This window comes from Lepus europaeus, chromosome 21, assembly GCF_033115175.1.
Source record: "Lepus europaeus isolate LE1 chromosome 21, mLepTim1.pri, whole genome shotgun sequence".
Classification (NCBI taxonomy): Eukaryota; Metazoa; Chordata; class Mammalia; order Lagomorpha; family Leporidae; genus Lepus; species Lepus europaeus.
The window spans coordinates 866465-891367 of NC_084847.1; the positions used below are offsets into that span (position 1 = coordinate 866465).

The following is a 24903-nucleotide window of genomic DNA, read 5'->3' on the forward strand; positions in this document are numbered from 1 at the left end:
CCGTGGGACTGACGTGGAAAGACCTGCCTAGACCCTTCCCGGGTCCATGCGGCCTCAGTTCCCCCGGGGCCCCGGCCCTCCGTGTCCAGAGTCCGGCTCCTTGCTGCCACCTCAAAGACACCCCTGCCCGAGGAGCTTCTCCAAGTGCGGCCCCGCCCTGCCTCCCCAGCCCGCTCTGCCCCTGCCTCACCGCAAGGCCTCCCACCGCTGTCTGCCGCTGCAGAGTCCCTGTGATGGGGCAGGCGTGCCATGGGCCCCGCCAAGGGGGGCACCCGGCCCTCAGGGCCCTGCCTGCCCCGGGGTCTGCACTGTTCCCAGGCCATGGGCCCAGCACAGGAACTGCCCTCGAGGGTGGGCAGCTCAGAAACGACAGGTGACATGGTGTGGTCCGACCCACCTCCCTGCCTCTCCCTGGGGACAGGAAGGCAGGGAGGGGCAGCGGGGAGGCAGGCAGAGCAGCCCTTCCCATCAGGAAGCACATCCTGTCCGCGTCTGCCGCCCAGGCTGCTGGCTGTGCAGTTGGCTACGCCCTCCAGCTCACCAAAAACAGCCTCAAAAACAACCATTTCCTCTCTGCTGGGAGACGGGGAAGACGCGAGCTCGCGTCCGCGCACACGCACTTCCCCGCGGCCGCGCTCTGCTTTCCAGGACCTGCCACTCCTGCAAAGGGAGGCAGCGGGACAGGGCCCGGGCGGCAGAGAGGCGGCGCCACCCGCACTGTCCTGCGGCCCTGCGGGGAGCCCAGCGGTCCAGAGCGTGACCGTGACCGGCGACCCCACGCTGTCTCCCGAGTCACTTTGTTTTCTGCCGCTGCAGGGGAGAAGAGGCGCACGCCGGACGCAGCCCCCCCCACCCCCTGCGTCCCAGGAAGACGGCGCGCTCACAATTCTGGATTCTGGCTGGTGCCTGCCTGCGCGCCCCGGGATGGGCCTCGAGGCCGCGGGCTTCAGCACAGGTCTGGCCCTGCTCCAAGTGCAGGAGGGAGGCTAAGGCAGGGCCGTCCATGGGCCTCGGACGCCTGCGACGCCCGTCTGCCTGGCTGGGCTGCACGCACTGCCTCCAAGAATGAGCGCTGATGTCCTCTAGCCGCCCCTAGCCACGTCTCCGTCCCACCTGGATGCACAGCTGCTGACTGGGACTGGGGCTCTCCCCACGGAAACGGACATCTCCACGGTCAGCCATGGCCGTCCAGAAACTCGTGGCCACCGCCGTGCTGGTGGCCCTCGTCTCTCTCATCCTCAACAACGTGGCAGCCTTCACCCCCAACTGGGTGTACCAGACGCTGGAGGACGGGCGCAAGCGCAGCGTGGGGCTGTGGAGGTCCTGCTGGCTGGTGGACAGGGGCCGGGGAGGCCCGAGCCCCGGGGCCAGAGCCGGGCAGGTGGACGCACGGGACTGTGAGGCCCTGGGCTGGGGCTCCGAGTCAGCAGGCTTCCAGGAGGCACGAGGCACCGTCAAACGTAAGTCCGCTGGTTCTGTTGCCTTCAGAGGGGCCAGGGCAGACACGAGGTTGATGACGTGAGAGCAGGTGAGGGCGGTGAGCCCCCCAGGCCTGGGCCCTGTGCTCGTCTCTGTGGGGTAGGGGAGGGGGAGGGAGAGACAGACACTGGGTCTCTCAGGGGACTGGAGCCCGACAGCCACAGGACCGCTCTGTAGCCTCGCGTACACCTCTGGTCTTCAGGAATTCATCGTGTGCAGATGGTGCGCGCGCGCTCTCTCTCGCTCTCTCCCTCTCTCTCTCTCTCCCTCTCCCTCCCTCCCTCCCTCTCTCTCTCTGAGTTAATCAGAGCCAAAGGTTGGCTACACATCCCAGAGGACTCTCTTCCTTGTTGACAACAGATGCTGAGGTCTGAGAACACGTGGGTGTCCTGGCTTCCATCCCACGGTGGTCACGGTCATTACGGCTGTGGGCAGTGAGGGCAATGGGGGAGGACGGGGAGCCACTGCCCTGGCTGTGGCGACCCTGACCCTTGGCGCACAGTGGTCTGAGTGCTCGGGAGGGAAGATGACTCCCGGCGGGGCTGCATCTGCTGAAGCCAAAGCCTGCCCTGAGACCACCCTTCAGGCCCACAGTCTCCACTGCAAGGTGCCCCGTGTCTCAAGGCTGGATCAGAATATATTCTGAGGATGACGTGTCTGTGAGAAAACCCCAGGCTCAGGCAATGGGTCTACACAAGGCTTCCAGAGAGTTCCGGAAATCCTCGAGGAACACCCGGGCGCAACCATCAGCCAGGCAGCACTGCCTGTGAACTGCCGTGCGCTTAGCACCTGAGCAGGGGACGCCATCCCCATCTCACAGGCAAAGAAACTGAGCCTTGCAAGCGCCCGGGGGGTCGACCCCGAGTGGATCCAGGTCCCCGGGCCACACTGCACAGCCAGGGACGCGTGGGCAGACAGCAGCGCCTCTGTGCACAGACCAAAGGGGACGAAGGCCCCCGGGCCACACTGCACAGCCAGGGACGCGTGGGCTACAGCAACGCCGCTGTGCACGGACCAAAGGGGGTGAAGGCCCCCGGGCCACACTGCACAGCCAGGGACGCGTGGGCTACAGCAACGCCTCTGTGCACGGACCAAAGGGGGTGAAGGCCCCCGGGCCACACTGCACAGCCAGGGACGCGTGGGCAGACAGCAGCGCCTCTGTGCACGGACCAAAGGGGACGAAGGCCCCCGGGCCACACTGCACAGCCAGGGACGCGTGGGCGACAGCAGCGCCTCTGTGCACGGACCAAAGTGGGTGAAGGCCCCCGGGCCACACTGCACAGCCAGGGACGCGTGGGCAGACAGCAGCGCCTCTGTGCACGGACCAAAGCGGGTGAAGGCCCCCGGGCCACACTGCACAGCCAGGGAAAGGTGGGCAGACAGCAGCGCCTCTGTGCACGGACCAAAGCGGGTGAAGGCCCCGGGCCACACTGCACAGCCAGGGAAAGGTGGGCTACAGCAGCGCCTCTGTGCACGGACCAAAGCGGGTGAAGGCCCCCGGGCCACACTGCACAGCCAGGGACGCGTGGGCAGACAGCAACCCCTCTGTGCACGGACCAAAGGGGACGAAGGCCCCCGGGCCACACTGCACAGCCAGGGAAAGGTGGGCAGACAGTAGCGCCTCTGTGCACGGACCAAAGGGGACGAAGGCCCCCGGGCCACACTGCACAGTCAGGGAAAGGTGGGCAGACAGCAACGCCTCTGTGCACGGACCAAAGGGGACGAAGGCCCCCGGGCCACACTGCACAGCCAGGGACGCGTGGGCAGACAGCAGCGCCTCTGTGCACGGACCAAAGCGGGTGAAGGCCCCCGGGCCACACTGCACAGCCAGGGAAAGGTGGGCTACAGCAGCGCCTCTGTGCACGGACCAAAGCGGGTGAAGGCCCCCGGGCCACACTGCACAGCCAGGGACGCGTGGGCAGACAGCAACGCCTCTGTGCACGGACCAAAGGGGGCGAAGGCCCCCGGGCCACACTGCACAACCAGGGAAAGGTGGGCAGACAGCAGCGCCTCTGTGCACGGACCAAAGCGGGTGAAGGCCCCCGGGCCACACTGCACAGCCAGGGAAAGGTGGGCTATAGCAGCGCCTCTGTGCACGGACCAAAGGGGACGAAGGCCCCCGGGCCACACTGCACAGCCAGGGAAAGGTGGGCAGACAGCAGCGCCTCTGTGCACGGACCAAAGCGGGTGAAGGCTCCCGGGCCACACTGCACAGTCAGGGAAAGGTGGGCAGACAGCAGCGCCTCTGTGCACGGACCAAAGCGGGTGAAGGCCCCCGGGCCACACTGCACAGCCAGGGAAAGGTGGGCTATAGCAGCGCCTCTGTGCACGGACCAAAGCGGGTGAAGGCCCCCGGGCCACACTGCACAGCCAGGGAAAGGTGGGCAGACAGCAGCGCCTCTGTGCACGGACCAAAGCGGGTGAAGGCCCCCGGGCCACACTGCACAGCCAGGGAAAGGTGGGCAGACAGCAGCGCCTCTGTGCACGGACCAAAGCGGGTGAAGGCCCCCGGGCCACACTGCACAGCCAGGGAAAGGTGGGCTATAGCAGCGCCTCTGTGCACGGACCAAAGCGGGTGAAGGCCCCGGGCCACACTGCACAGCCAGGGAAAGGTGGGCTACAGCAGCGCCTCTGTGCACGGACCAAAGCGGGTGAAGGCCCCCGGGCCACACTGCACAGCCAGGGAAAGGTGGGCAGACAGCAACCCCTCTGTGCACGGACCAAAGGGGACGAAGGCCCCCGGGCCACACTGCACAGCCAGGGAAAGGTGGGCAGACAGTAGCGCCTCTGTGCACGGACCAAAGGGGACGAAGGCCCCCGGGCCACACTGCACAGTCAGGGAAAGGTGGGCAGACAGCAACGCCTCTGTGCACGGACCAAAGGGGACGAAGGCCCCCGGGCCACACTGCACAGCCAGGGAAAGGTGGGCAGACAGCAGCGCCTCTGTGCACGGACCAAAGCGGGTGAAGGCCCCCGGGCCACACTGCACAGCCAGGGAAAGGTGGGCTACAGCAGCGCCTCTGTGCACGGACCAAAGCGGGTGAAGGCCCCCGGGCCACACTGCACAGCCAGGGACGCGTGGGCAGACAGCAACGCCTCTGTGCACGGACCAAAGGGGGCGAAGGCCCCCGGGCCACACTGCACAACCAGGGAAAGGTGGGCAGACAGCAGCGCCTCTGTGCACGGACCAAAGCGGGTGAAGGCCCCCGGGCCACACTGCACAGCCAGGGAAAGGTGGGCTATAGCAGCGCCTCTGTGCACGGACCAAAGGGGACGAAGGCCCCCGGGCCACACTGCACAGCCAGGGAAAGGTGGGCAGACAGCAGCGCCTCTGTGCACGGACCAAAGCGGGTGAAGGCTCCCGGGCCACACTGCACAGTCAGGGAAAGGTGGGCAGACAGCAGCGCCTCTGTGCACGGACCAAAGCGGGTGAAGGCCCCCGGGCCACACTGCACAGCCAGGGAAAGGTGGGCTATAGCAGCGCCTCTGTGCACGGACCAAAGCGGGTGAAGGCTCCCGGGCCACACTGCACAGTCAGGGAAAGGTGGGCAGACAGCAGCGCCTCTGTGCACGGACCAAAGCGGGTGAAGGCCCCCGGGCCACACTGCACAGCCAGGGAAAGGTGGGCTATAGCAGCGCCTCTGTGCACGGACCAAAGCGGGTGAAGGCCCCGGGCCACACTGCACAGCCAGGGAAAGGTGGGCAGACAGCAGCGCCTCTGTGCACGGACCAAAGCGGGTGAAGGCTCCCGGGCCACACTGCACAGTCAGGGAAAGGTGGGCTATAGCAGCGCCTCTGTGCACGGACCAAAGCGGGTGAAGGCCCCCGGGCCACACTGCACAGCCAGGGACGCGTGGGCAGACAGCAGCGCCTCTGTGCACGGACCAAAGGGGACGAAGGCCCCCGGGCCACACTGCACAGCCAGGGACGCGTGGGCGACAGCAGCGCCTCTGTGCACGGACCAAAGGGGACGAAGGCCCCCGGGCCACACTGCACAGCCAGGGACGCGTGGGCGACAGCAGCGCCTCTGTGCATGGACCAAAGGGGACGAAGGCCCCCGGGCCACACTGCACAGCCAGGGAAAGGTGGGCAGACAGCAGCGCCTCTGTGCGCGGACCAAAGCGGGTGAAGGCTCCCGGGCCACACTGCACAGCCAGGGAAAGGTGGGCAGACAGCAGCGCCTCTGTGCACGGACCAAAGCGGGTGAAGGCTCCCGGGCCACACTGCACAGCCAGGGAAAGGTGGGCAGACAGCAGCGCCTCTGTGCACGGACCAAAGCGGGTGAAGGCTCCCGGGCCACACTGCACAGTCAGGGAAAGGTGGGCAGACAGCAGCGCCTCTGTACACGGACCAAAGCGGGTGGAGGCCCCCGGGCCACACTGCACAGCCAGGGAAAGGTGGGCAGACAGCAGCGCCTCTGTGCACGGACCAAAGGGGACGAAGGCCCCCGGGCCACACTGCACAGCCAGGGACGCGTGGGCAGACAGCAACCCCTCTGTGCACGGACCAAAGGGGACGAAGGCCCCCGGGCCACACTGCACAGCCAGGGACGCGTGGGCGACAGCAGCGCCTCTGTGCACGGACCAAAGGGGACGAAGGCCCCCGGGCCACACTGCACAGCCAGGGACGCGTGGGCGACAGCAGCGCCTCTGTGCACGGACCAAAGCGGGTGAAGGCCCCCGGGCCACACTGCACAGTCAGGGAAAGGTGGGCAGACAGCAGCGCCTCTGTGCGCGGACCAAAGCGGGTGAAGGCCCCCGGGCCACACTGCACAGCCAGGGAAAGGTGGGCAGACAGCAGCGCCTCTGTGCACGGACCAAAGGGGACGAAGGCCCCCGGGCCACACTGCACAGCCAGGGAAAGGTGGGCTATAGCAGCGCCTCTGTGCACGGACCAAAGGGGACGAAGGCCCCCGGGCCACACTGCACAGCCAGGGAAAGGTGGGCAGACAGTAGCGCCTCTGTGCACGGACCAAAGGGGACGAAGGCCCCCGGGCCACACTGCACAGCCAGGGAAAGGTGGGCAGACAGCAGCGCCTCTGTGCACGGACCAAAGGGGACGAAGGCCCCCGGGCCACACTGCACAGCCAGGGAAAGGTGGGCTACAGCAGCGCCTCTGTGCACGGACCAAAGCGGGTGAAGGCCCCCGGGCCACACTGCACAGCCAGGGACGCGTGGGCGACAGCAGCGCCTCTGTGCACGGACCAAAGCGGGTGAAGGCCCCCGGGCCACACTGCACAGCCAGGGAAAGGTGGGCTACAGCAGCGCCTCTGTGCACGGACCAAAGCGGGTGAAGGCCCCCGGGCCACACTGCACAGCCAGGGAAAGGTGGGCTACAGCAGCGCCTCTGTGCACGGACCAAAGGGGGCGAAGGCCCCCGGGCCACACTGCACAGCCAGGGATGTGTGGGCTACAGCAGCGCCTCTGTGCACAGACCAAAGCCTGTGCATTATTTCAAGGTCTCTTCACTCGCGCTCAGGAGCTGAACGCAGCCACACTTGCTGGCGGGGTCGCTCCTTGGGACAGACTTCCCTCTGGCTTCTTTGGTTGTCCTGAGCAAGAACCCAGGCTGGGAGCTTCTCCTATGGGTGGGGACTTCACGTGGCCTGGGGGCCTCAGGGTTCCTGGGAGGTGGGGTCAGGATCCTGGGGGCTTCTGGCAACCCAGCTATCACAGCACCCTGCGACCAGCACTGGCCTCTCTGTCACACTCTGGGAAGTGGGGTAGCTGCCCATCGACCCCCAGGGCCCGTCAGGACACACAAGGACTCCATGAGCTGTGGGCCCGTGGCAGCCTCGGCAGCCCTCTCCCCTGCCTGCACCTGCGGCTCCTCCCCGACCACCTGAGCCCTTCCACATCCTCCCCTGCGTGGATGCGGCACTGGCAGGCAGCAGACCTCCGTGCATCAGAGCAGCAGGAATCTGTTCACACCTGGACACCGGGAACCTCTGACCGGAGCCGAGACCAAGCCAAGGAAAACCAACTGAAGCTGAACTCTGGCTGCAGATAAAACTGCCAACAAACTGTGTTCACACAGGGAGTGAACCGAGCCGTGCAGATTAGCCTTCCCTGAGAACAAACACGGCAACCCAGGGGGCTGGCCTCCACGGAGTCAGCCCCACGGCGGGGCCACGGACACGCCACGCCAGCCAGCCAACTGCGCAGCTCTCACCGGCCAGCGCCCAGGTCAAGCCTGTCACCCAGCCAGCGGACACTCACACAAAATCCCACTCACGATCTCAGCGGTAGAAACTCGCGTCTTGACACCCAGACGCATCAGGCCGCTCAGGGTGAACACCTTCCCTCACGCCTCGGCCTCACTGCCTGTGCAATGCCGGGCCAAACACACAGCATCGTCCATCTGAGCGCAGGGCTGAGGGCACGGCCGGCTCCAGTCCCGCCCCGAGGGCCAGCTGTGGTGAGGTGGAGTGACAGACGGGGCACCGCTCTGTCCATCCGAGGGCCAGCTGTGGTGAGGTGGAGTGACAGACGGGGCACCGCTCTGTTCCGAGGACCAGCTGCGGCGAGGTGGAGTGACAGACGGGGCACCGCTCTGTTCTGAGGACCAGCTGTGGTGAGGTGGAGTGACAGACGGGGCACCGCTCTGTTCACCCGAGGACCAGCTGTGGTGAGGTGGAGTGACAGACGGGCACCGCTCTGTTCATCCCAGGACCAGCTGTGGTGAGGTGGCGTGACAGACGGGGCACCGCTCTGTCCATCCGAGGACCAGCTGTGGTGAGGTGGAGTGACAGACGGGGCACCGCTCTGTTCTGAGGACCAGCTGTGGTGAGGTGCAGTGACAGACGGGGCACCGCTCTGTTCTGAGGACCAGCTGTGGTGAGGTGGAGTGACAGACGGGGCACCGCTCTGTTCTGAGGACCAGCTGTGGTGAGGTGGAGTGACAGACGGGGCACCGCTCTGTTCTGAGGACCAGCTGTGGTGAGGTGGAGTGACAGACGGGGCACCGCTCTGTTCTGAGGACCAGCTGTGGTGAGGTGGAGTGACAGACGGGGCACCGCTCTGTTCTGAGGACCAGCTGTGGTGAGGTGCAGTGACAGACGGGGCACCGCTCTGTTCTGAGGACCAGCTGTGGTGAGGTGGAGTGACAGACGGGGCACCGCTCTGTCCATCCGAGGACCAGCTGTGGTGAGGTGGAGTGACAGACGGGGCACCGCTCTGTCCCGAGGACCAGCTGTGGTGAGGTGGAGTGACAGACGGGGCACCGCTCTGTTCTGAGGACCAGCTGTGGTGAGGTGCAGTGACAGACGGGGCACCGCTCTGTTCCGAGGACCAGCTGTGGTGAGGTGGAGTGACAGACGGGGCACCGCTCTGTTCATCCGAGGACCAGCTGTGGTGAGGTGGAGTGACAGACGGGGCACCGCTCTGTTCTGAGGACCAGCTGTGGTGAGGTGGAGTGACAGACGGGGCACCGCTCTGTTCCGAGGACCAGCTGTGGTGAGGTGGAGTGACAGACGGGGTACCGCTCTGTTCACCCGAGGACCAGCTGTGGTGAGGTGGAGTGACAGACGGGGCACCGCTCTGTCCCGAGGACCAGCTGTGGTGAGGTGGAGTGACAGACGGGGCACCGCTCTGTTCATCCGAGGACCAGCTGTGGTGAGGTGGAGTGACAGACGGGGCACCGCTCTGTCCATCCGAGGACCAGCTGTGGTGAGGTGGAGTGACAGACGGGGCACCGCTCTGTTCTGAGGGCCAGCTGTGGTGAGGTGGAGTGACAGACGGGGCACCGCTCTGTTCCGAGGGCCAGCTGTGGTGAGGTGGAGTGACAGACGGGGCACCGCTCTGTTCCGAGGACCAGCTGTGGTGAGGTGGAGTGACAGACGGGGCACCGCTCTGTTCCGAGGACCAGCTGTGGTGAGGTGCAGTGACAGACGGGGCACCGCTCTGTTCCGAGGACCAGCTGTGGTGAGGTGCAGTGACAGACGGGGCACCGCTCTGTTCCGAGCACCAGCTGTGGTGAGGTGCAGTGACAGACGGGGCACCGCTCTGTTCTGAGGACCAGCTGTGGTGAGGTGGAGTGACAGACGGGGCACCGCTCTGTCCCGAGGACCAGCTGTGGTGAGGTGGAGTGACAGACGGGGCACCGCTCTGTCCCGAGGACCAGCTGTGGTGAGGTGGAGTGACAGACGGGGCACCGCTCTGTCCCGAGGACCAGCTGTGGTGAGGTGGAGTGACAGACGGGGCACCGCTCTGTTCCGAGGACCAGCTGTGGTGAGGTGGAGTGACAGACGGGGCACCGCTCTGTTCCGAGCACCAGCTGTGGTGAGGTGGAGTGACAGACGGGGCACCGCTCTGTTCACCCGAGGACCAGCTGTGGTGAGGTGCAGTGACAGACGGGCACCGCTCTGTTCATCCCAGGACCAGCTGTGGTGAGGTGCAGTGACAGACGGGGCACCGCTCTGTTCTGAGGACCAGCTGTGGTGAGGTGCAGTGACAGACGGGGCACCGCTCTGTTCTGAGGACCAGCTGTGGTGAGGTGGAGTGACAGACGGGGCACCGCTCTGTCCCGAGGACCAGCTGTGGTGAGGTGGAGTGACAGACGGGGCACCGCTCTGTTCCGAGGACCAGCTGTGGTGAGGTGGAGTGACAGACGGGGCACCGCTCTGTTCTGAGGACCAGCTGTGGTGAGGTGGAGTGACAGACGGGGCACCGCTCTGTCCCGAGGACCAGCTGTGGTGAGGTGGAGTGACAGACGGGGCACCGCTCTGTTCCGAGGACCAGCTGTGGTGAGGTGGAGTGACAGACGGGGCACCGCTCTGTTCTGAGGACCAGCTGTGGTGAGGTGGAGTGACAGACGGGGCACCGCTCTGTTCTGAGGACCAGCTGTGGTGAGGTGGAGTGACAGACGGGGCACCGCTCTGTTCCGAGGACCAGCTGTGGTGAGGTGGAGTGACAGACGGGGCACCGCTCTGTTCCGAGGACCAGCTGTGGTGAGGTGGAGTGACAGACGGGGCACCGCTCTGTTCTGAGGACCAGCTGTGGTGAGGTGGAGTGACAGACGGGGCACCGCTCTGTTCTGAGGACCAGCTGTGGTGAGGTGGAGTGACAGACGGGGCACCGCTCTGTCCCGAGGACCAGCTGCGGCGAGGTGGAGTGACAGACGGGGCACCGCTCTGTTCTGAGGACCAGCTGTGGTGAGGTGGAGTGACAGACGGGGCACCGCTCTGTTCATCCGAGAACCAGCTGTGGTGAGGTGGAGTGACAGACGGGGCACCGCTCTGTTCTGAGGACCAGCTGTGGTGAGGTGGCGTGACAGGCGGGGCACCGCTCTGTGCATCCGAGGAGCAGCTGTGGTGAGGTGGAGTGACAGGCGGGGCACCGCTCTGTTCATCCGAGGACCAGCTGGGACTGGGGGAGAGGGGGCACCCACTCTGCCTCTTCCCCAACACTGCCCTGAGCTCCCAGACACCCTGCAGGCCGTGGGTGTGGACATGCTCTTTGAAGACAGGGATGCGTGTGCGGTCCCCTCTGACACTGTCTACAGGGCCTGGTGCACTGGGCTTTCAAGTCATGCCAGGTCAGGGGACGCTCCTGGGTTCCTGTGCCCAGGCCCCACCCTGTGCCGCTCCCTCATCACGTTAAGGGGCTACGGGGGACTTCCCCAGCAGTGGGCTTTTCTGCAGCCTGTAGCAACCAGACACCTACTCACGGTCAGCAACTCTCCCTGCGTGAGCCTGGGCCGCCCAGGAGGCCCGAGGTCCAGCGCACTCTCTGGCTCTCATTTTGTCTCATCTTCTGCACCTATTTAGTTTTGCCGTGACCGACGGGCGTCCTGTCTGGCGCCCCAGTCTCTCTTGAAGGAGGCAGCATGAGAATGGAGAGCAGGTACCCGAGTCTTGGGCAGAGCCCCGTGCTCCCAAGGGGGTCCATCCCGCCTCAGGTGGCCCCGAGCAATGGCCCCCACCCCCGATGTGGCCCAGGTGAGCGCTCCTGACACCTGGGCTGCACACACTGCTTGGCCACATTCTCACAGGGACGAGCATGGTCAGGATGCTCCCTAGGGCCTTGTGCCTGGCAGAGAAGCAGGAAGGGCTGCCGTGGGCTGGGGAACCGGGGCAGCTAGTTGGGAGCACCCATCTCATGCGGAGTGTGGCCCGTGGGAGGCTCCCCATGACTCCACAGGGACCTGGTGACCGCGAGGGCCTGAGGCGGTCTACAGGGGACCCGCAGAGCCTCCACCACGGCTGCAGCCGAGGTACACGGGTGGGCAGAGCTGAGGGCAGAGGGACAGGACAGGGGTCCCTGCACCGACAGCAGCCCCCACAGTGCCCAGCGCTTGGGCCCCGTCCCTCCCTACGGCCCAGCCCCCACTCACTGAGGTCCTGCGGCGCCGGCTGTGACCTGACTACTCTGCCACCTTTCAGTGTCCAGACGGTCAGGTCAGAGAGACAGCAGAACTGGTCACAGACCAAAGTCAAGGGGATGCAACCCCCAGGGGCAGTCTTCCAACAGGCCTGAGAGGAGCCTTCCGGGGCACACGCCCATACGAGTCTGGCCTTCGGCACCCGTGCCATCACGTCAGGCCAGCGCAGGGTCCACACGAGCAGCCATGAGGGATCCGGCAACGGGCTCCCGTCCTCCACACCGCGCAGGCCTCACTCTCCCGGCTCTGAGGGAGGTGAGCATGCGAGGGGCTCTGTAGGCCACACACCGCCACGTGCTGTATCTGGCGCCCCTGCCGACACACCAAGGCGCGACAGTTCCAAGCCCCCCCGGTCTGCGCTCCTCTCTTCAGCTTGCTCGGGAAGCCGGTGCCACACCCCTGCTGAGGCCGTGCCGCACCCAGCCCCTCCATCTCCAGGCCGGCCTGCTTGGCCCCTGGTCTCCCTGCCTCTGAGACGGGAAGAGTCAGTGAGCTCCCATCTACTCGTCCACTCTCCAAATGCCTGCAGCAGCCAGGCTGCGAACTCCTGGCCTCCCTCGTCGGGCAGGAACCCAAGCACGTCAGCCACCACCTGCCGCCTCCCACGGTGCACACCGGCAAGAAGCTGCCAGCCAGGCTGCGAACTCCTGGCCTCCCTCGTCGGGCAGGAACCCAAGCACGTCAGCCACCACCTGCCGCCTCCCACGGTGCACACCGGCAAGAAGCTGCTTCAGAAGCAAAGTAGTGGAGACTCAAACCAGGCCCACGGAGGTGGGGCGCGAGCATCCTGACATCGTGACCGCCAGCCAAGCCCCCGGCCCAGCCTTCTTAGACACCGCAGTGTCGGTTCCCGGCGACTTCAGAGGATATGTCTCGTGGTTGCTTTGAAGACCAAAGAACACAAACTTTCAGCTGCTCAGCAGCAGAGCCCGTTGGGAAAACCCAGTGGGGAGAAGGGGCTGCTGCTCCACTAAGGGCAGAGGCTGTGCTGAGACCCAGAAAGGAGAGAGACAGACAGACAGACAGAGAGAGAGGGAGAAGGAGAGAATGAGAGAGGGAGAGAGAGTGACAGAGAGAGAGGGAGAGAAGAAGGAGGGAGAGGGAGAGGGAGAGATGTATCTTCCATCCTCCACTGGTGCACTGCCAGACGCCCAGAGCAGCCAGGGTTGGGCCAGACGACAGGAGGAGCCTCGGACTCTGGGTCTCCCGTGGGGGTGTCCGGTGCCCAAGCACTCGAGCCATCACTGCGGCCCCCCAGGGTGTACGGAAGCAGGGGCCGGATCTGGGGGCAGAGCAGGCCCTGAACCAGGTGCTGCAGTAAGAACGTGGGCACCACCGAGCCTCACATTGCTCGGCGACCGAGTCTGAAACTCGCCCGCTGCTCCCTCTAGACTCCTGCATGGATTTGCCTGGGGAGCACCTGGACACTTCAAGGGACGTCAGCGTCCTCTCGGCACCAGATGACTCAGTTTTGGGAACCGGAGTTTCTACCTTTGATCCCTGCAGACCGGGCCGCCCAGAAATGGAGGCCAGGGTGGGACGAGGCTTTGCCTCCCCTCAGTGGTGACATCTCAGGGCTGTTCACGGCTCTGTCCACCTGCGAGCTCCTGTCTCGTGGCATCAGCGAGGCTCCCAGGCAAGGCTTCCCTGGGGGAGAACAAAGATTCCCCCTCGCCCAGCCCTGGGCCTGGGAGCCTCACCCCTCCCTCTGGGACCAGGTGACAGCTCTGTCCTCCCCACCCTCCTGTCCGTGTCCCCTGCCTGTCTGGCTCCTGGTGCAGGGTGTGGGCCGTCGCAGAGTACAGAAGTAGAGAAGGGGCCAGGGCCAGGAGTGACCCAGAGGGGCCCCGGGGGATGTCAGGTTTAGTAGCCTGGGTCTGGCAGCTGCCCTGCGGGTTGCGACTGGCCCAGATGAGTGTTTGAAGGCCACACCCCTGCATAAGGAGGGAGGTACAACACTGACTGGAACATGAGCTGGTCAGCAGGGACACCAACGTGGGGCCGGGAGCCCCGGTGCTGGGGGCCTGCGTTTCCACGCTCAACCCACCACACTGGGGCCTCGGCAGCCTGCTTCAGACCGGGGAACGGCTCTGCCCACGAGACAAGAACCGCAGCGAAAGGCCGTCCCAGCAGGGACGCAGGGGCCGTGGCGAGCCGAGTGGTCAGGAAGAGGCCTGGGCAGCACAGGGCCCACGCAGGGACCTCCAGAAGGCTCTGCTCAGATGAGGCCCTGAGCGCCCACCACCTTTCCCGAGGTGCAGCAGAGACCAGGGACACGACCAGGCCAGGCGCCTGACTCCCACGCTGACCCGCCTTTCCTCTGCTCCCACCCGCAGTGCAGTTCGACATGATGCGCGCCTGCAACATGATGGCCACGGCGGCCCTCGCTGCAGGCCAGCTCACCTTCATCCTGGGGCTGACGGGCCTGCCCCTGCTGTCGTCCGAGTCCCAGTGCTGGGAGGAGGCCATGGCTGCTGCGTTCCAGCTGGCAAGTAAGTACTGGGCAGGCAGAGGCTGCCCCGCGCCGCCATTAGGACACAGGGCTCCTGGGCTCCCGCCTGGCACTGGGGGCCCTGGAGGGGAGTGCAGGGTTCACTTCCAAGTGAGGCCATGGATGGACCAGGCCTGAGGGGGCTGCAGGGTTCATCGTGGGCTCATCTTCCACGTCACTGTACACAGAAGAGGCGCACACACAGAGCCAAGAACCACGGAGGACACACCTGCCGCACCCCTCCCACGCTCCCCGCAGCGCTGGCACATGTGGTGTGCGCTTTGCCACCACTGCTCATGTTCCTGCCCTGGCACTGACGCATATGGGCGTCGGCGATGTGCAGCCTGTGCTGGGCACAGAGCGGGGAGCCCCAACGTGGCCCCTGCGGCCCCAGGGCACGGGATGCGCTGTCCGTCAGCTTCCTGGGCCCCTTCTGGTGAGCAGCACAGGGCGAGGTACACAGGCTAACGTGCCGCAGGCCCACGTGGACAGTCAGGCGCACACACGCCACGTCCCGGATGAATACAGACACAGACAGCAGGGCCACAGCAAGGTCCGCGGTGTCAGAGGGGAGGCCCTGGGGCCCGCCCCTGTGGGGGACGCCTCATCGTCTCTCCAGGGAGAGGGAGGCGGCGTGGAACTGGGGAACCTGGGGCGCTCTGGACGAGTTGTGGCAGCTGTCCAGCCATGACCCCGCGGGTGGTGTCTGCCCTGGGACCCCCGATGCGGGGTGGGGTGGGGAACAGCAGCCTCGGGAGCACAGGTGTGGCGAGCTCCCAGCCGACACTGCCTTTCCCTGCGCGAGTGCGCAGTCCCCAGGAGGAAGCGGCAGGAAGTCTGAAGTGAATCTCTCGAGGAAAAATGGGCCTGGGCCCTTGTCTTCCTTGGGACACGCCATTTCCAGAGTGGCTGAGAGGCTGTGGCAGGCGTTCCTGTGCTGGGAAGCGCCAGGTGGGAGTCAGGAAGCAGCGCTATGAATAGAATGGGCAGGGGTGTGACCCTGGGTGAGTCCTGCCGCGCCCGCGTCAGAGATCGGAAGGGGGAACTGCGGCGTCTCTCCTTGGCAGGAGGGCACGGATGGGTGTGGCAGAAACTGGAGGTGCACCGGGATCTGTCACTACCGACGTGAGCTTGAGTCTGTTACCTGACTGAGGGCCCAGGGTAACAGCTGCCCGCTTCTGACCGCTTCGAGAACCAAGGAGACGGGGGAGCTCTGCCCCATCCGCTCCGTGACTGTGGGTGTCCCCCGCAACATCACAGGTTTACGGAAGCTACCACCTTGCCCTCTGCTGACCCTGGGGCCACGGCACAAAGCAATGTTGTTCCCCTTTCTTAATCAATATCCACCCGTTGCACATGACCTGCTGGCGCACCACCCCTTAAAGACAGAAACAGAAGATTTGGAAAACGTGATTGGAAAAGCTGGGTTTGAAGAAGACAGTCCAGTGACATAAAAGAAGCAGAAGTAACAGCTGCCGATTCTGAAGATGACTCCTTCCAGCAAGGTGGTCGTGCAGGGACCCCCGCCTCCCCTGGCTCAGACGACAGCTCACGTCCTGCAGGTCGGGGCCTCAGGACAAGACTGGGCTGAGGGAAGTCTCTCCTTGTGGAAGTGGAGCTGACGAGGACCCGTCCTGGGAAGCAGGGTGTGAGGCGAGCAGGCCCGGGCCCCCCTCTCCTGACTGCTTTGCGGCCGGCACCACCTCTGCAGTGGTCAGACCCAGCCCTGCGCAAGCTGTCGGACAGGTGGAGGCCGGGGCAGAAGGCCAGAAGCCGGAGCGCGGCGCGGGCTGCTGCTCCTCCGCGCACCCCCCCCGCCCCCGGGTCTGTTTGGCCACAGAGGAAATGCAGCGGCCTGTTTAGGCCTGCTTCATTGACAAACAGTACAGAGGGCGGCTGTGTGCCTTTCTTCTATCGCGCGGCTAATTTTAGAGCTGGTTCTTTCCTGTGCCCGGGTCTGTTTTAGACAGCCAGGGGGAGACTGCAGGGCGCCGGGATGTCCTGTCACAGGACGAGGAAACGCCTGCTATTACCTGTTGTGCAAGCGGCCTCGAGCCCTGGGCCCAGCCCCGCGAGGTGGGGCGGCTGGCGGGGAGAAGGGGCACGGCAGAGGCAGGGAAAATGGTGCCTCCGGCTCGCTCGAGGGCCTGGAAGCCGGCAAGAAACCTAGCGATGGAACGCTCTGGGGAGGTGGGGCTGGGCTGGGCTGGGCTGCGCTCGAGCCGTGGACGCCTCTGGGCACCAGGCCGACCTCAGTGCCAGCCCGGTTTGTCAGAGGAGCACCTCACGCCCCTCAGGCTGTGGTGACTTTTGGGAGCGGGGAACTGTGTGCCATCGCCGTTTGGGGGCCAAATCCACCACGCCAGCCCTGTCACAGGCTTCACTGCAGGTAACACAGGCCGCCACCTGCAACAGGCGTTCCAATTTCTCTGCAGGACTTTCCAAGCCTAATTTCATTTTACCTTAAAGGTGAAGGCACTCCTGTCTCTTGTCCCAAGGCCTCACACGAAGCCCGAGCCTTCCCCGTGACAAGCGGGGAAGCAGCAGCACCTGCCGGGTCCCCAGGGGCGGGCGGCCAGGCCAGAGGTTCTGACTGTCCTCCGGTCAGTGGGCAGCGGCTCTGGGCCACTCCTTGCCATCATTCCTCCCCTTCTCTTGGTGAGATGGTGCCACAGTAGGGACGGAGTGCCCAGGCCTCCTGTCTCTCCCTCCTGAGGCCCTTCCAGGGCACACCCCATCTATCAGTCCATCTGGTGGCCCTGGTGGGAGCAGCAGACCACGCCCCTCTGCACAGCACCCACAGCCACGGGAGCCTGGTTGCTGCCCTGGCCCCCCGCCGTGTGCTCACCATCCCAGAGGAAGCTGGAGAGCAGTGAGACAGGGAGACAGGGTCTGTAACCAGCGAGTGGACCTGCTGGCGTGGGTGTCCTCTCCCAGCCACTCCACACTGGGTGGCCAGAGCCCACTTCCGCCTTTAAAAACGTCTCTCTTCCATCCCCATTATGCCTGTAATTCTTAGAATCCACGTTTTGGGAAATGGTGGCGTACAGCCCCCAAAATCCCACGCACTACATCAGGGGCCCTAGAAGTGGTGCCTTAGGCTGTGCCAACTGGTCTCCCGGCGACGCAGGGACGTGGGAGTGCAGCTGGGTTACAGGCGTCGACGGATCTGCCTCAGTCCGAGCTGCCTTCTCAGGGGCACGTGGCTTCCCCCGGGGACATCCTCCAACAAAGAGCTGGTTTTCAAGTCTCTCAGCGGAAGCTAACTGCAGGCCCGAGCCTGGTGCTAGCCTCAGAGCCCTGGTTCTCGCAAGTGGATGAGCTCGCCCTTCTCTGTTTCCCGAATGCTCGCAGTTCGGCTGGTCCAGCCTGGCACGTGACAGCTCAGGGTCACCTGGACACAAGGCACAGGCTCCAGGCTGGAGCCTCCCGCCCAGCCAGCTCACTCCTCACGACTCGCGGCCTCACAAGCTCCAGAACAGCGACTCGAAGGGGACTCACCGAGGACGTGGGTCCAAAGCCACCCACAGCCTCCCTGGCCTCACGCCCTCGCTTCCCGTCTGCAGCCGGGGCCGCTCCGACGCACACACACACACACGCCAAGATGAACCTGTGGCCTCCGCGCCCTCACGGGTGAGTCCGTCAGCCCCACGTGCTCAGGAGGCTGATCGACATCTGCTGAACTGGCACCTGGCGAACGGGTGAGGGTTCTGTTTCAGACGGGGATCTTCTGGGAATACAGAAGGCTTTGTCTTTGCAAATCAACCAGCATTTGCTTGCTGCGGATCACTCGTCTCTGGCACCCACAGCCCAAGCATCAGTCTGTACCTGACCTGCACCTGCTGGCTTCCTTCCAACCCACCCTCTTCCACGTCGGGCTCGCACTGCCTCCCACTGTTCCCTCAAACCTCTCCCTCAAGGGAGAATCTGTCCATCACCACCATCTGACTGCTTACAAATGCGGGAAGACGCCCAGCACGGGCGGTGAGAGGCCAGTGGCCGCTTTCTCTGCCGGCGCGGTGAGGCAGCCACGCGGCTCGTGGCCCCAGCAACTCCCTTGCTGGAGAGCAGCCTTAGGAAAGGCAGCCGGGGTCAGCCCCGGGGTCTCCACTGATGCTGCCTGTGTGTTTGTGTGTGTGTGTCTGACGGTCACTCAGAAAGGAAGGCCTTGTGACAGCAGCCGGAGCCCCAGGAAGCGGGCAGGAAGGAAACACGAGAGGAAGGGGGCACTGTGCCGGCTGAGCTGTAATTCACACGCCCGCGGCCGGCGCACAGGAAGAGACTGTTTGCTTTGGCGACTGAGCTCCACCAACATGGAACCGATTCCCTGTGTAGGATCCAGTGTTTGCTCCAACTCCCGCTCCCAGGTTTGTGTCCCGGCGAACAGCTTCACGTCGCTGCGGAGCTGTGGGAGGCGGAACCTCAGGGCAAAGGCGGCGGCAGAATGTAAAAGTCAGAGCCAAGCCAGCCTCTGCCTGCGTCTCCTTCCTAGCTCCCCGCAGACAGAAGTTCAGGAGAGGAAGAGGCTACTTGTGTTTCAGAACGGTGAGCCCGGCACGGTGCAGCTGTCCGGCCATGCCAGGAGGCAGCGGGCAGACGCCGCGCGCTCTGCTTCCTGTGTTTGGTTTTCCCACCACCTGCACGTGGAACACGGGAAGACCCCTCAGACCACGTCTCCCCAGCTCACAGCCGCTCTGCTGTACTGACAGCCGTGTCTCCCACACCTGTCCCTGAGCAGCCCCATCAGCACAACCCTGCTGTGTGCCCACTTTTCCCCAGGTTCTGGGGCGCCAGGTCTCACTGGTGAGCGCGAAGGTTCATTCACCAGCGCTTTCTCCGTCTACCTGTGTTCCAAGCTGAACCAAAGCAAAACAGGAAGTAATGCAAATGTGAAATTTTAACTGTTTTCGTGCAAGATACACACGGGATTTTCCTGTCCACTGCACAGGGAGGAAAATGCCCAGTGAGGCACGGCGTCCGAACGCACCCCAAGCTGCAGCAGGGTGACACCCAGAACCGTACCCCGAACCTGGCCAGAGCCGCTTCTCGCCGCGTCTTTGACAGCAGCCCTCAAGACTGACAAGTGAGGCGGTGGCCTGGCTCGAGCTCTCCTGCTTTATAGCAGGTGCCGGATGTCGGGCTCCACGTTCACCTTCCTCTTGGCATCCTGCTCCCCTGCAGCTGAGGAGGAGGTGGCCACACCCTGCGGTCTGCGCCGCTCCTTCTCTCACCCACGTGCTGTGCCCAGAGCAGCCTTTCAGATTTTCCTTTTCAAAGATTTATTTGAAAGGCACAGAGTTGGGCCGGGGGAGGATTTTCCATCCTCTGGTTCACTCCCCAGATGGCCACAACAGCCAGGGCTGGGCCAGGCCAAAGCCAGGAGCTTCATCCAGGTCTCCCACGTGGGTGGCAGGAGCCCAGCCTTTCCCAGGCCATTAGGAAGGAGCTGGATTGGAAATGGAGCAGACTGGGCGGGAACCAGTGCCAATATGGGATGCCGGTGTTGCAGGTGGCAGCTTCCAGGCTACGCCACAGCATCGGCCCCTACTCTCATCCTACATGAGCACTGGCCCTCAGAAGCTGGCGTGTGCTCTAAAAGCTTTGCCTGGGTTCATGGTCAGCGTAACAGCTAACCTTGGTGGTAAAGTAATAAATAGGATAAAATGATTAAAATAGCCTGCTGTGTTTTCAAAAACATAGGATACCGATCTTAATGAGTAACAACAGTGTCAACAGTGGGGTGGGCACTGTGGCACAGCAGGTTAAACCGCCACCTGGAGTACCCTCACCTTGTATCAGCTGCTCCACCTCCAACAGTTTCCTGCTGACATGCCTGGGAGGCAGCAGGTGAGGTCCAAGTGCTTGGGCCCCGGCCTCCCACAGTGGAGACCTATGTGGAATTCCTGGCACCTGGCCAGCGCTGGGCCAGCAGATGCCAGGAGCTTCTTCTGGGTCCCCCATGTGGGACATGGGTGCAGGAAACTTGGGCCGTCCTCCACTGCTTTCCCAGGCACATTATCAGGGAGCTGGATCAGAAGCAGAGCAGCTGGGACTTGAACTAGTGCCCACATGGGATGCCAGTGCTATAGGCACGGCTTTACTTGCTACGCCCCAATGCCAGCCCCATAAATAAATATTTTATAAACAGTGTAACTGCACAGGCGGGAAGCCCTGAGACACTGGGGAATGCACAGGGCCAGAGGACGCTGCTTTCCTGGCCTGCACCCTGTATCCTGCTCCGAGGCTGGGCCTCCTCATGGTGGCCTGAGGGACTTGACAAAGGTCACTGTCTAACTGCAGCTTCCTGTGTGGCAAGGCCCCGCCGGGGAGGGTGTCCCCTGCCTCACTCCCAGGCTCCCCCAAGCACAGCGATGAGTCCCATCTCGGTGGCGCCCCAGCAAGACCGCCAGCTCTGCAGGGCAGGCCAGCGGCACCCCAGCCGTCTGTGCACACTGACCCCACTGCCGTGTGCTCCCTTGGCGCCTGAGTAGGTCTGTGCACGAGCAGTCAGAGGTAACCGAGGCAGCCAACACGGCCTCCCACAAACCTGGTGTCAGCTCCCTCAGGGCCAGCGGGGCCTGCTCTCTCTGCTTGGATCTGCCTGCAAGTACCCACGCAGCCAGCAATTCCCGAGGCCCCAGGCCAGGGGAGTCTGCTCTCCAGAGGGCGAAGGAAGGAAGGTAAGGGACAGCCAGAGGGCTGAGCGCCGTGAGGCAGGCCAACTCAACTCTAACTAAACGCTGAAGGGTCAGGACAAGGAGGGAGCTCACTGCTCCCCAGGGCTGGTCAAGGCAAAGCCCAGTGGGCGGCCTTCACACGTGAGACCAGGGAATGGGGCTGGCACGCGGCGGCACGGCAGTGGGGCCAGGCAGGACTGGCAGGCTGCAGCACGGAGTCCAAGTCATCTACAGTAACGGGGAGCCCCGGGCGTCTTGAGCACTGTGGGAGATGTGATCCGTGTTTTATGAAGTTCGTGGCGCGGCTGTGGGAGACACATGTCATGCGCATCAATGCCCTGGGCAAGGTTGGCACTGCCGAAGGCCTAGAAGCCTCCAAGCACATCCTGTGCAGCCACGCCCCTCCCGGAAGTGCCTCTTAAGAGGGGAACCTAAAATTCAGTGCACTCCAGTCTTTTTAGAAGTTTTATTGTGTGTGTGACACACAAAGGAACTGATAAAACACACATGTGCTCCTGCGACTGTAAGGATGCGCACGAAGCCAGCTCCTCCCTGGAGGCGGCCGTCCTCCCGCGCCGGGAGCTTCTCCTTCTCCCTACATCTTCCCCACAAGCTGGCAGGGCTGAGCCTGCGGCTGAAGTGGCGTCCTCGTGACTTCCTCCGCCAGACTTGCCGAGGGGGACACGCTGCTCACGCCGCCTGCTGGCTGCTGGGAGCTCACCTGTCTAGCCGGGATTTCGGCAGCGCCTGAGTGTGCAGGAGCTCATCCCACTGTCCTCCGGCCAAGTGACTGAAAGATCCCGTGTGGCACTGCACTGCGCTGCTGTGGTGTCCTTCCAGATGTCGGTGATCTGACGGGAGAGTGCGATTCCAACTACTCCAGAAGGTTTAGGGTGGGCTCCTCCAGCCACGTCCTCACGTCTGTGAGTCTCCAGGGGTCTCTGTCAGTGGTGCGGGCTGACCCCGTGCCAGGCAGTGGAGCTCTGGGAGGGCTGGACCCTGCTCAGAGATGGCCCTGCAGGCCCCAGGAGGCTACTTCTCCTGTCTTCCATGGTGATGAAGGCCACTGCGGGACAGGGGCTGGGGCCACTGCAACAGCTCCAGCTTTTTTTTTTTTTTTAAGATTTGAAAGGCAGAGTGTCAGACAGGGATAGAGAAGGGGAGGGGGGGGGGAGAGAGAGATGGAAATCTTCCATTTGCTGGTTCACTTCCTAAATGCTGCAACAGTCACAGCGGGGCCAGGCCAAAGCCAGGAGCCAGGAACTTCCTGCTGGTCCCCCACACGGGTGCAGGGGCACAAGCACTGGGCCGTCCTCCACTGCCTTCCCAGGCACATCAGCAGGGAGCTGGCCTGGAAGCCGAGCACCCGGGACTCAAGCCGGTGCTCCAAACAACAGGATACCAGTGTCGCAGGTGGCAGCTTCACTTGCTGTGCCACAATGCGTTCCCAAAGATCAGGCCTGCTACCCTCCCTCCCCGCTTGCCCTGTGGGGCCATACAGGGTGTGCACGGCTTAGTTTCCTGAGGAGGGACCAGTGTGAACCACGTGTTGGCCAGGTGGGAGACGGGGATGGGGTGCTCAGCCTGGCAGAGGCTGGGGAGGGACGCACATGGGTCTGAGAGGTGCTAGTGAGTTCAATCCAGGCCCGCTTGGGCTGCAGGTCAGAATGTGGGGACATGGTCACTGCAGGAGAAGCTGCAGGAAGGGGTGCAGCTAGTGCCCAACTCTGGTGCAGCCTTGATTCACCCGATGTCCCTGGCCATGTGGCTAGCCTCCTGGGCAGTCCCTAGCAGTCCCTTCTGCCCCTGGGGCTTGGGTTTCCAGTTGCCCAGGGTTCTATCCCTCAGCCACACCGTAGCGCCCTGGCAGCCTACAACGTGTCCTGGGCGTGAACGCCGTTTCCTGTAATAGCGAGAACTTGTCATCTCAAATCTCTGGAGTGGGTGTGACCGTGGGGTCAACCACTGACTAGGGTGAACACGCTGCCCCGCCGCCCCTGCCCAGAACCCAGACTTTGCAGAGAAAGGAGGGGCACAGGAGGGAGGGAGGGACGTGCCAGAGCCACAGCTCCCAGCAGAAGTGACAGAAGAGGCCAGACACTGAGCGGGAGCTGCCCAGCTGTGCCCCCGCACGCAGGCTCCAGCTCTCGAGTCTTGAGAGGAAATCCCTACTTCCTCTGAAAGCAAAAGCTACAGACAAGAAAACCCTGATGAACACAGATGTGGACCAGGGCGGACACGAGATGAGCTGTCTCTAAGACAGAAAAAATAGCTGTCTGCTTTCACTTTGAACCAAGCGGACATTTACAAAAGCCAGGAATGGACTGGACACAATCCCTATGGGTCTGTCTGGGGGTCGGCGCCGGTGCTGGTGGAGGGAAGAGCCTGACTCCGCCACCCCACAGGGACGGCCAGGCCCAAAGGCTCCGCCCCACGAAGCTGACACAGGCCGGCCCTCCACAGCCTCAGCCCAAAGGCTCTGAGAGCCCACGCAGGGCCCAGTGACAACACAAACGGGCTCACCCTCCAGTCCAGCAGGACACGGGTTAGGAGGAAGTCGGACCGGCCCCTTGGGTGGGCTATGGCCAGAGGTTCTGGGGTGAGAAAGGCTCTAGGCATGCTTCTCTTCTGTCTGCAGGTTTCGTCCTTGTCATCGGACTGGTGACGTTCTACAGAATCGGCCCGTACACCAACCTGGCCTGGTCTTGCTACCTGAACATCGGCGCCTGCCTCCTGGCCACCTTGGCGGCTGCCATGCTCATCTGGAACATTCTGCACCGGAGAGAGGACTGCATGGCGCCCCGCGTCATCGTCATCAGCCGCTCCCTCACGGCGCGGTTTCGCCGCGGGCTGGACAACGACTACGTGGAGTCCCCGTGCTGAGTCGCCCTTCTCAGGCTGCACCCGAGTAGCCACTGGCACGGACAGTCTCCTCACCGCCTGCGCAGTGGGTGAGTGTGGGTCACCACGCACGCCGCTGTGGGACACAGCACATTCACGACGCTCCCCATGTGTATGTTCTATGTCTATGTATCACGGGTGCCACCCCACTCTGACACGGCTTCCCAGCCAGGCGCGTTCTGAGGGTGGATCCACCCTGGAATCTGAACAGGTGAGGTGGTGGCGTGGCTGCCCTGCTCTCTGCTTGGTTTGGGGTTAATTTATTCTGCATCTGCCGAGAGAGCATCCCCGGTTGTATTTACTTTGGTAAAGCAAAACACCCAGGAAGGTTTTGTTGATGGTTCATGGTATTCCTTGGTGAATCAGGATTTATAACCAGACAGTAATGGTTCTGGGACAGACCTGTGTTAGTAGTATGTTCTGTTCCTGATTATTTTTCTAAGTTAAAATAAATGCAAGCCTCCTACCTGTCTCAAACTGTGTTCTGTTCGTCTACACTGCCACACGGGGAAAGAACTGCATCTGCTTTCTGTGGTCCTCACTGGCTGACACAGCGAAGGGGTCAGGTGAGCTCTGAAGACCAGTCGAGCGCCCGCCCCTCTTCCTGTTTCTCGGAAGTCCGTGTGCCCCGGCCTCTGAAGGCCATGGTCACAGTGGCCCCCTCCCCGGGGCAGGAAGGCAGGCTATTGCCTGTAAGGAACGATTTCCAAGGAGGGGTGGGCACTGGGTGCTGGGGGCCACCGGCCACACTGGACCCACATCACAGTGCTGGTGTGAGACCTGGCTGCTTGTTCCAGACCCCACTCCAGCTAACGTGCCTGCGGAGGCAGAGGATGATGGGCTCCTGCCGTGCACCTGGGGGACCAGGATGGAGTTCCTGGTTCCTAGTTTCAGCCTGGCCCAGCTCTGGCCATTGTGGGCATTTTGTGAGTAAACTCAGTGGATGCAAGATCTCTGTCTCTTCCTCTCTCTCTG

At 63.7% G+C, this 24903-nt stretch overlaps 2 protein-coding genes across 3 annotated transcripts in view; one reads left to right on the forward strand and one right to left on the reverse strand.

Annotated features, from left to right (window-relative positions):
* Positions 1 to 24903, reverse strand: part of IFT140 (intraflagellar transport 140) — a 99596-nt gene that overhangs the window by 18437 nt on the left and 56256 nt on the right. The gene's annotated exons all lie outside the window — the stretch shown is intronic.
* TMEM204 (transmembrane protein 204) lies at positions 569 to 24386 on the forward strand. The gene is made up of 3 exons (XM_062181002.1): positions 569 to 1460; positions 14196 to 14351; positions 23666 to 24386. The coding sequence occupies exons 1-3, from the start codon at positions 1181 to 1183 to the stop codon at positions 23908 to 23910; spliced, it is 681 nt and encodes a 226-aa protein (XP_062036986.1). The 5' UTR covers positions 569 to 1180; the 3' UTR covers positions 23911 to 24386.

Coding starts and splice junctions, on each gene's coding strand:
- TMEM204 (XM_062181002.1), top strand. CDS start 1,181: ATGGCCGTCCAGAAACTCGTGGCCACCGCCGTGCTGGTGGCCCTCGTC. Junction 1,461..14,195: donor GGCACGAGGCACCGTCAAAC/GTAAGTCCGCTG, acceptor TCCCACCCGCAG/TGCAGTTCGACATGATGCGC. Junction 14,352..23,665: donor TGCTGCGTTCCAGCTGGCAA/GTAAGTACTGGG, acceptor TTCTGTCTGCAG/GTTTCGTCCTTGTCATCGGA.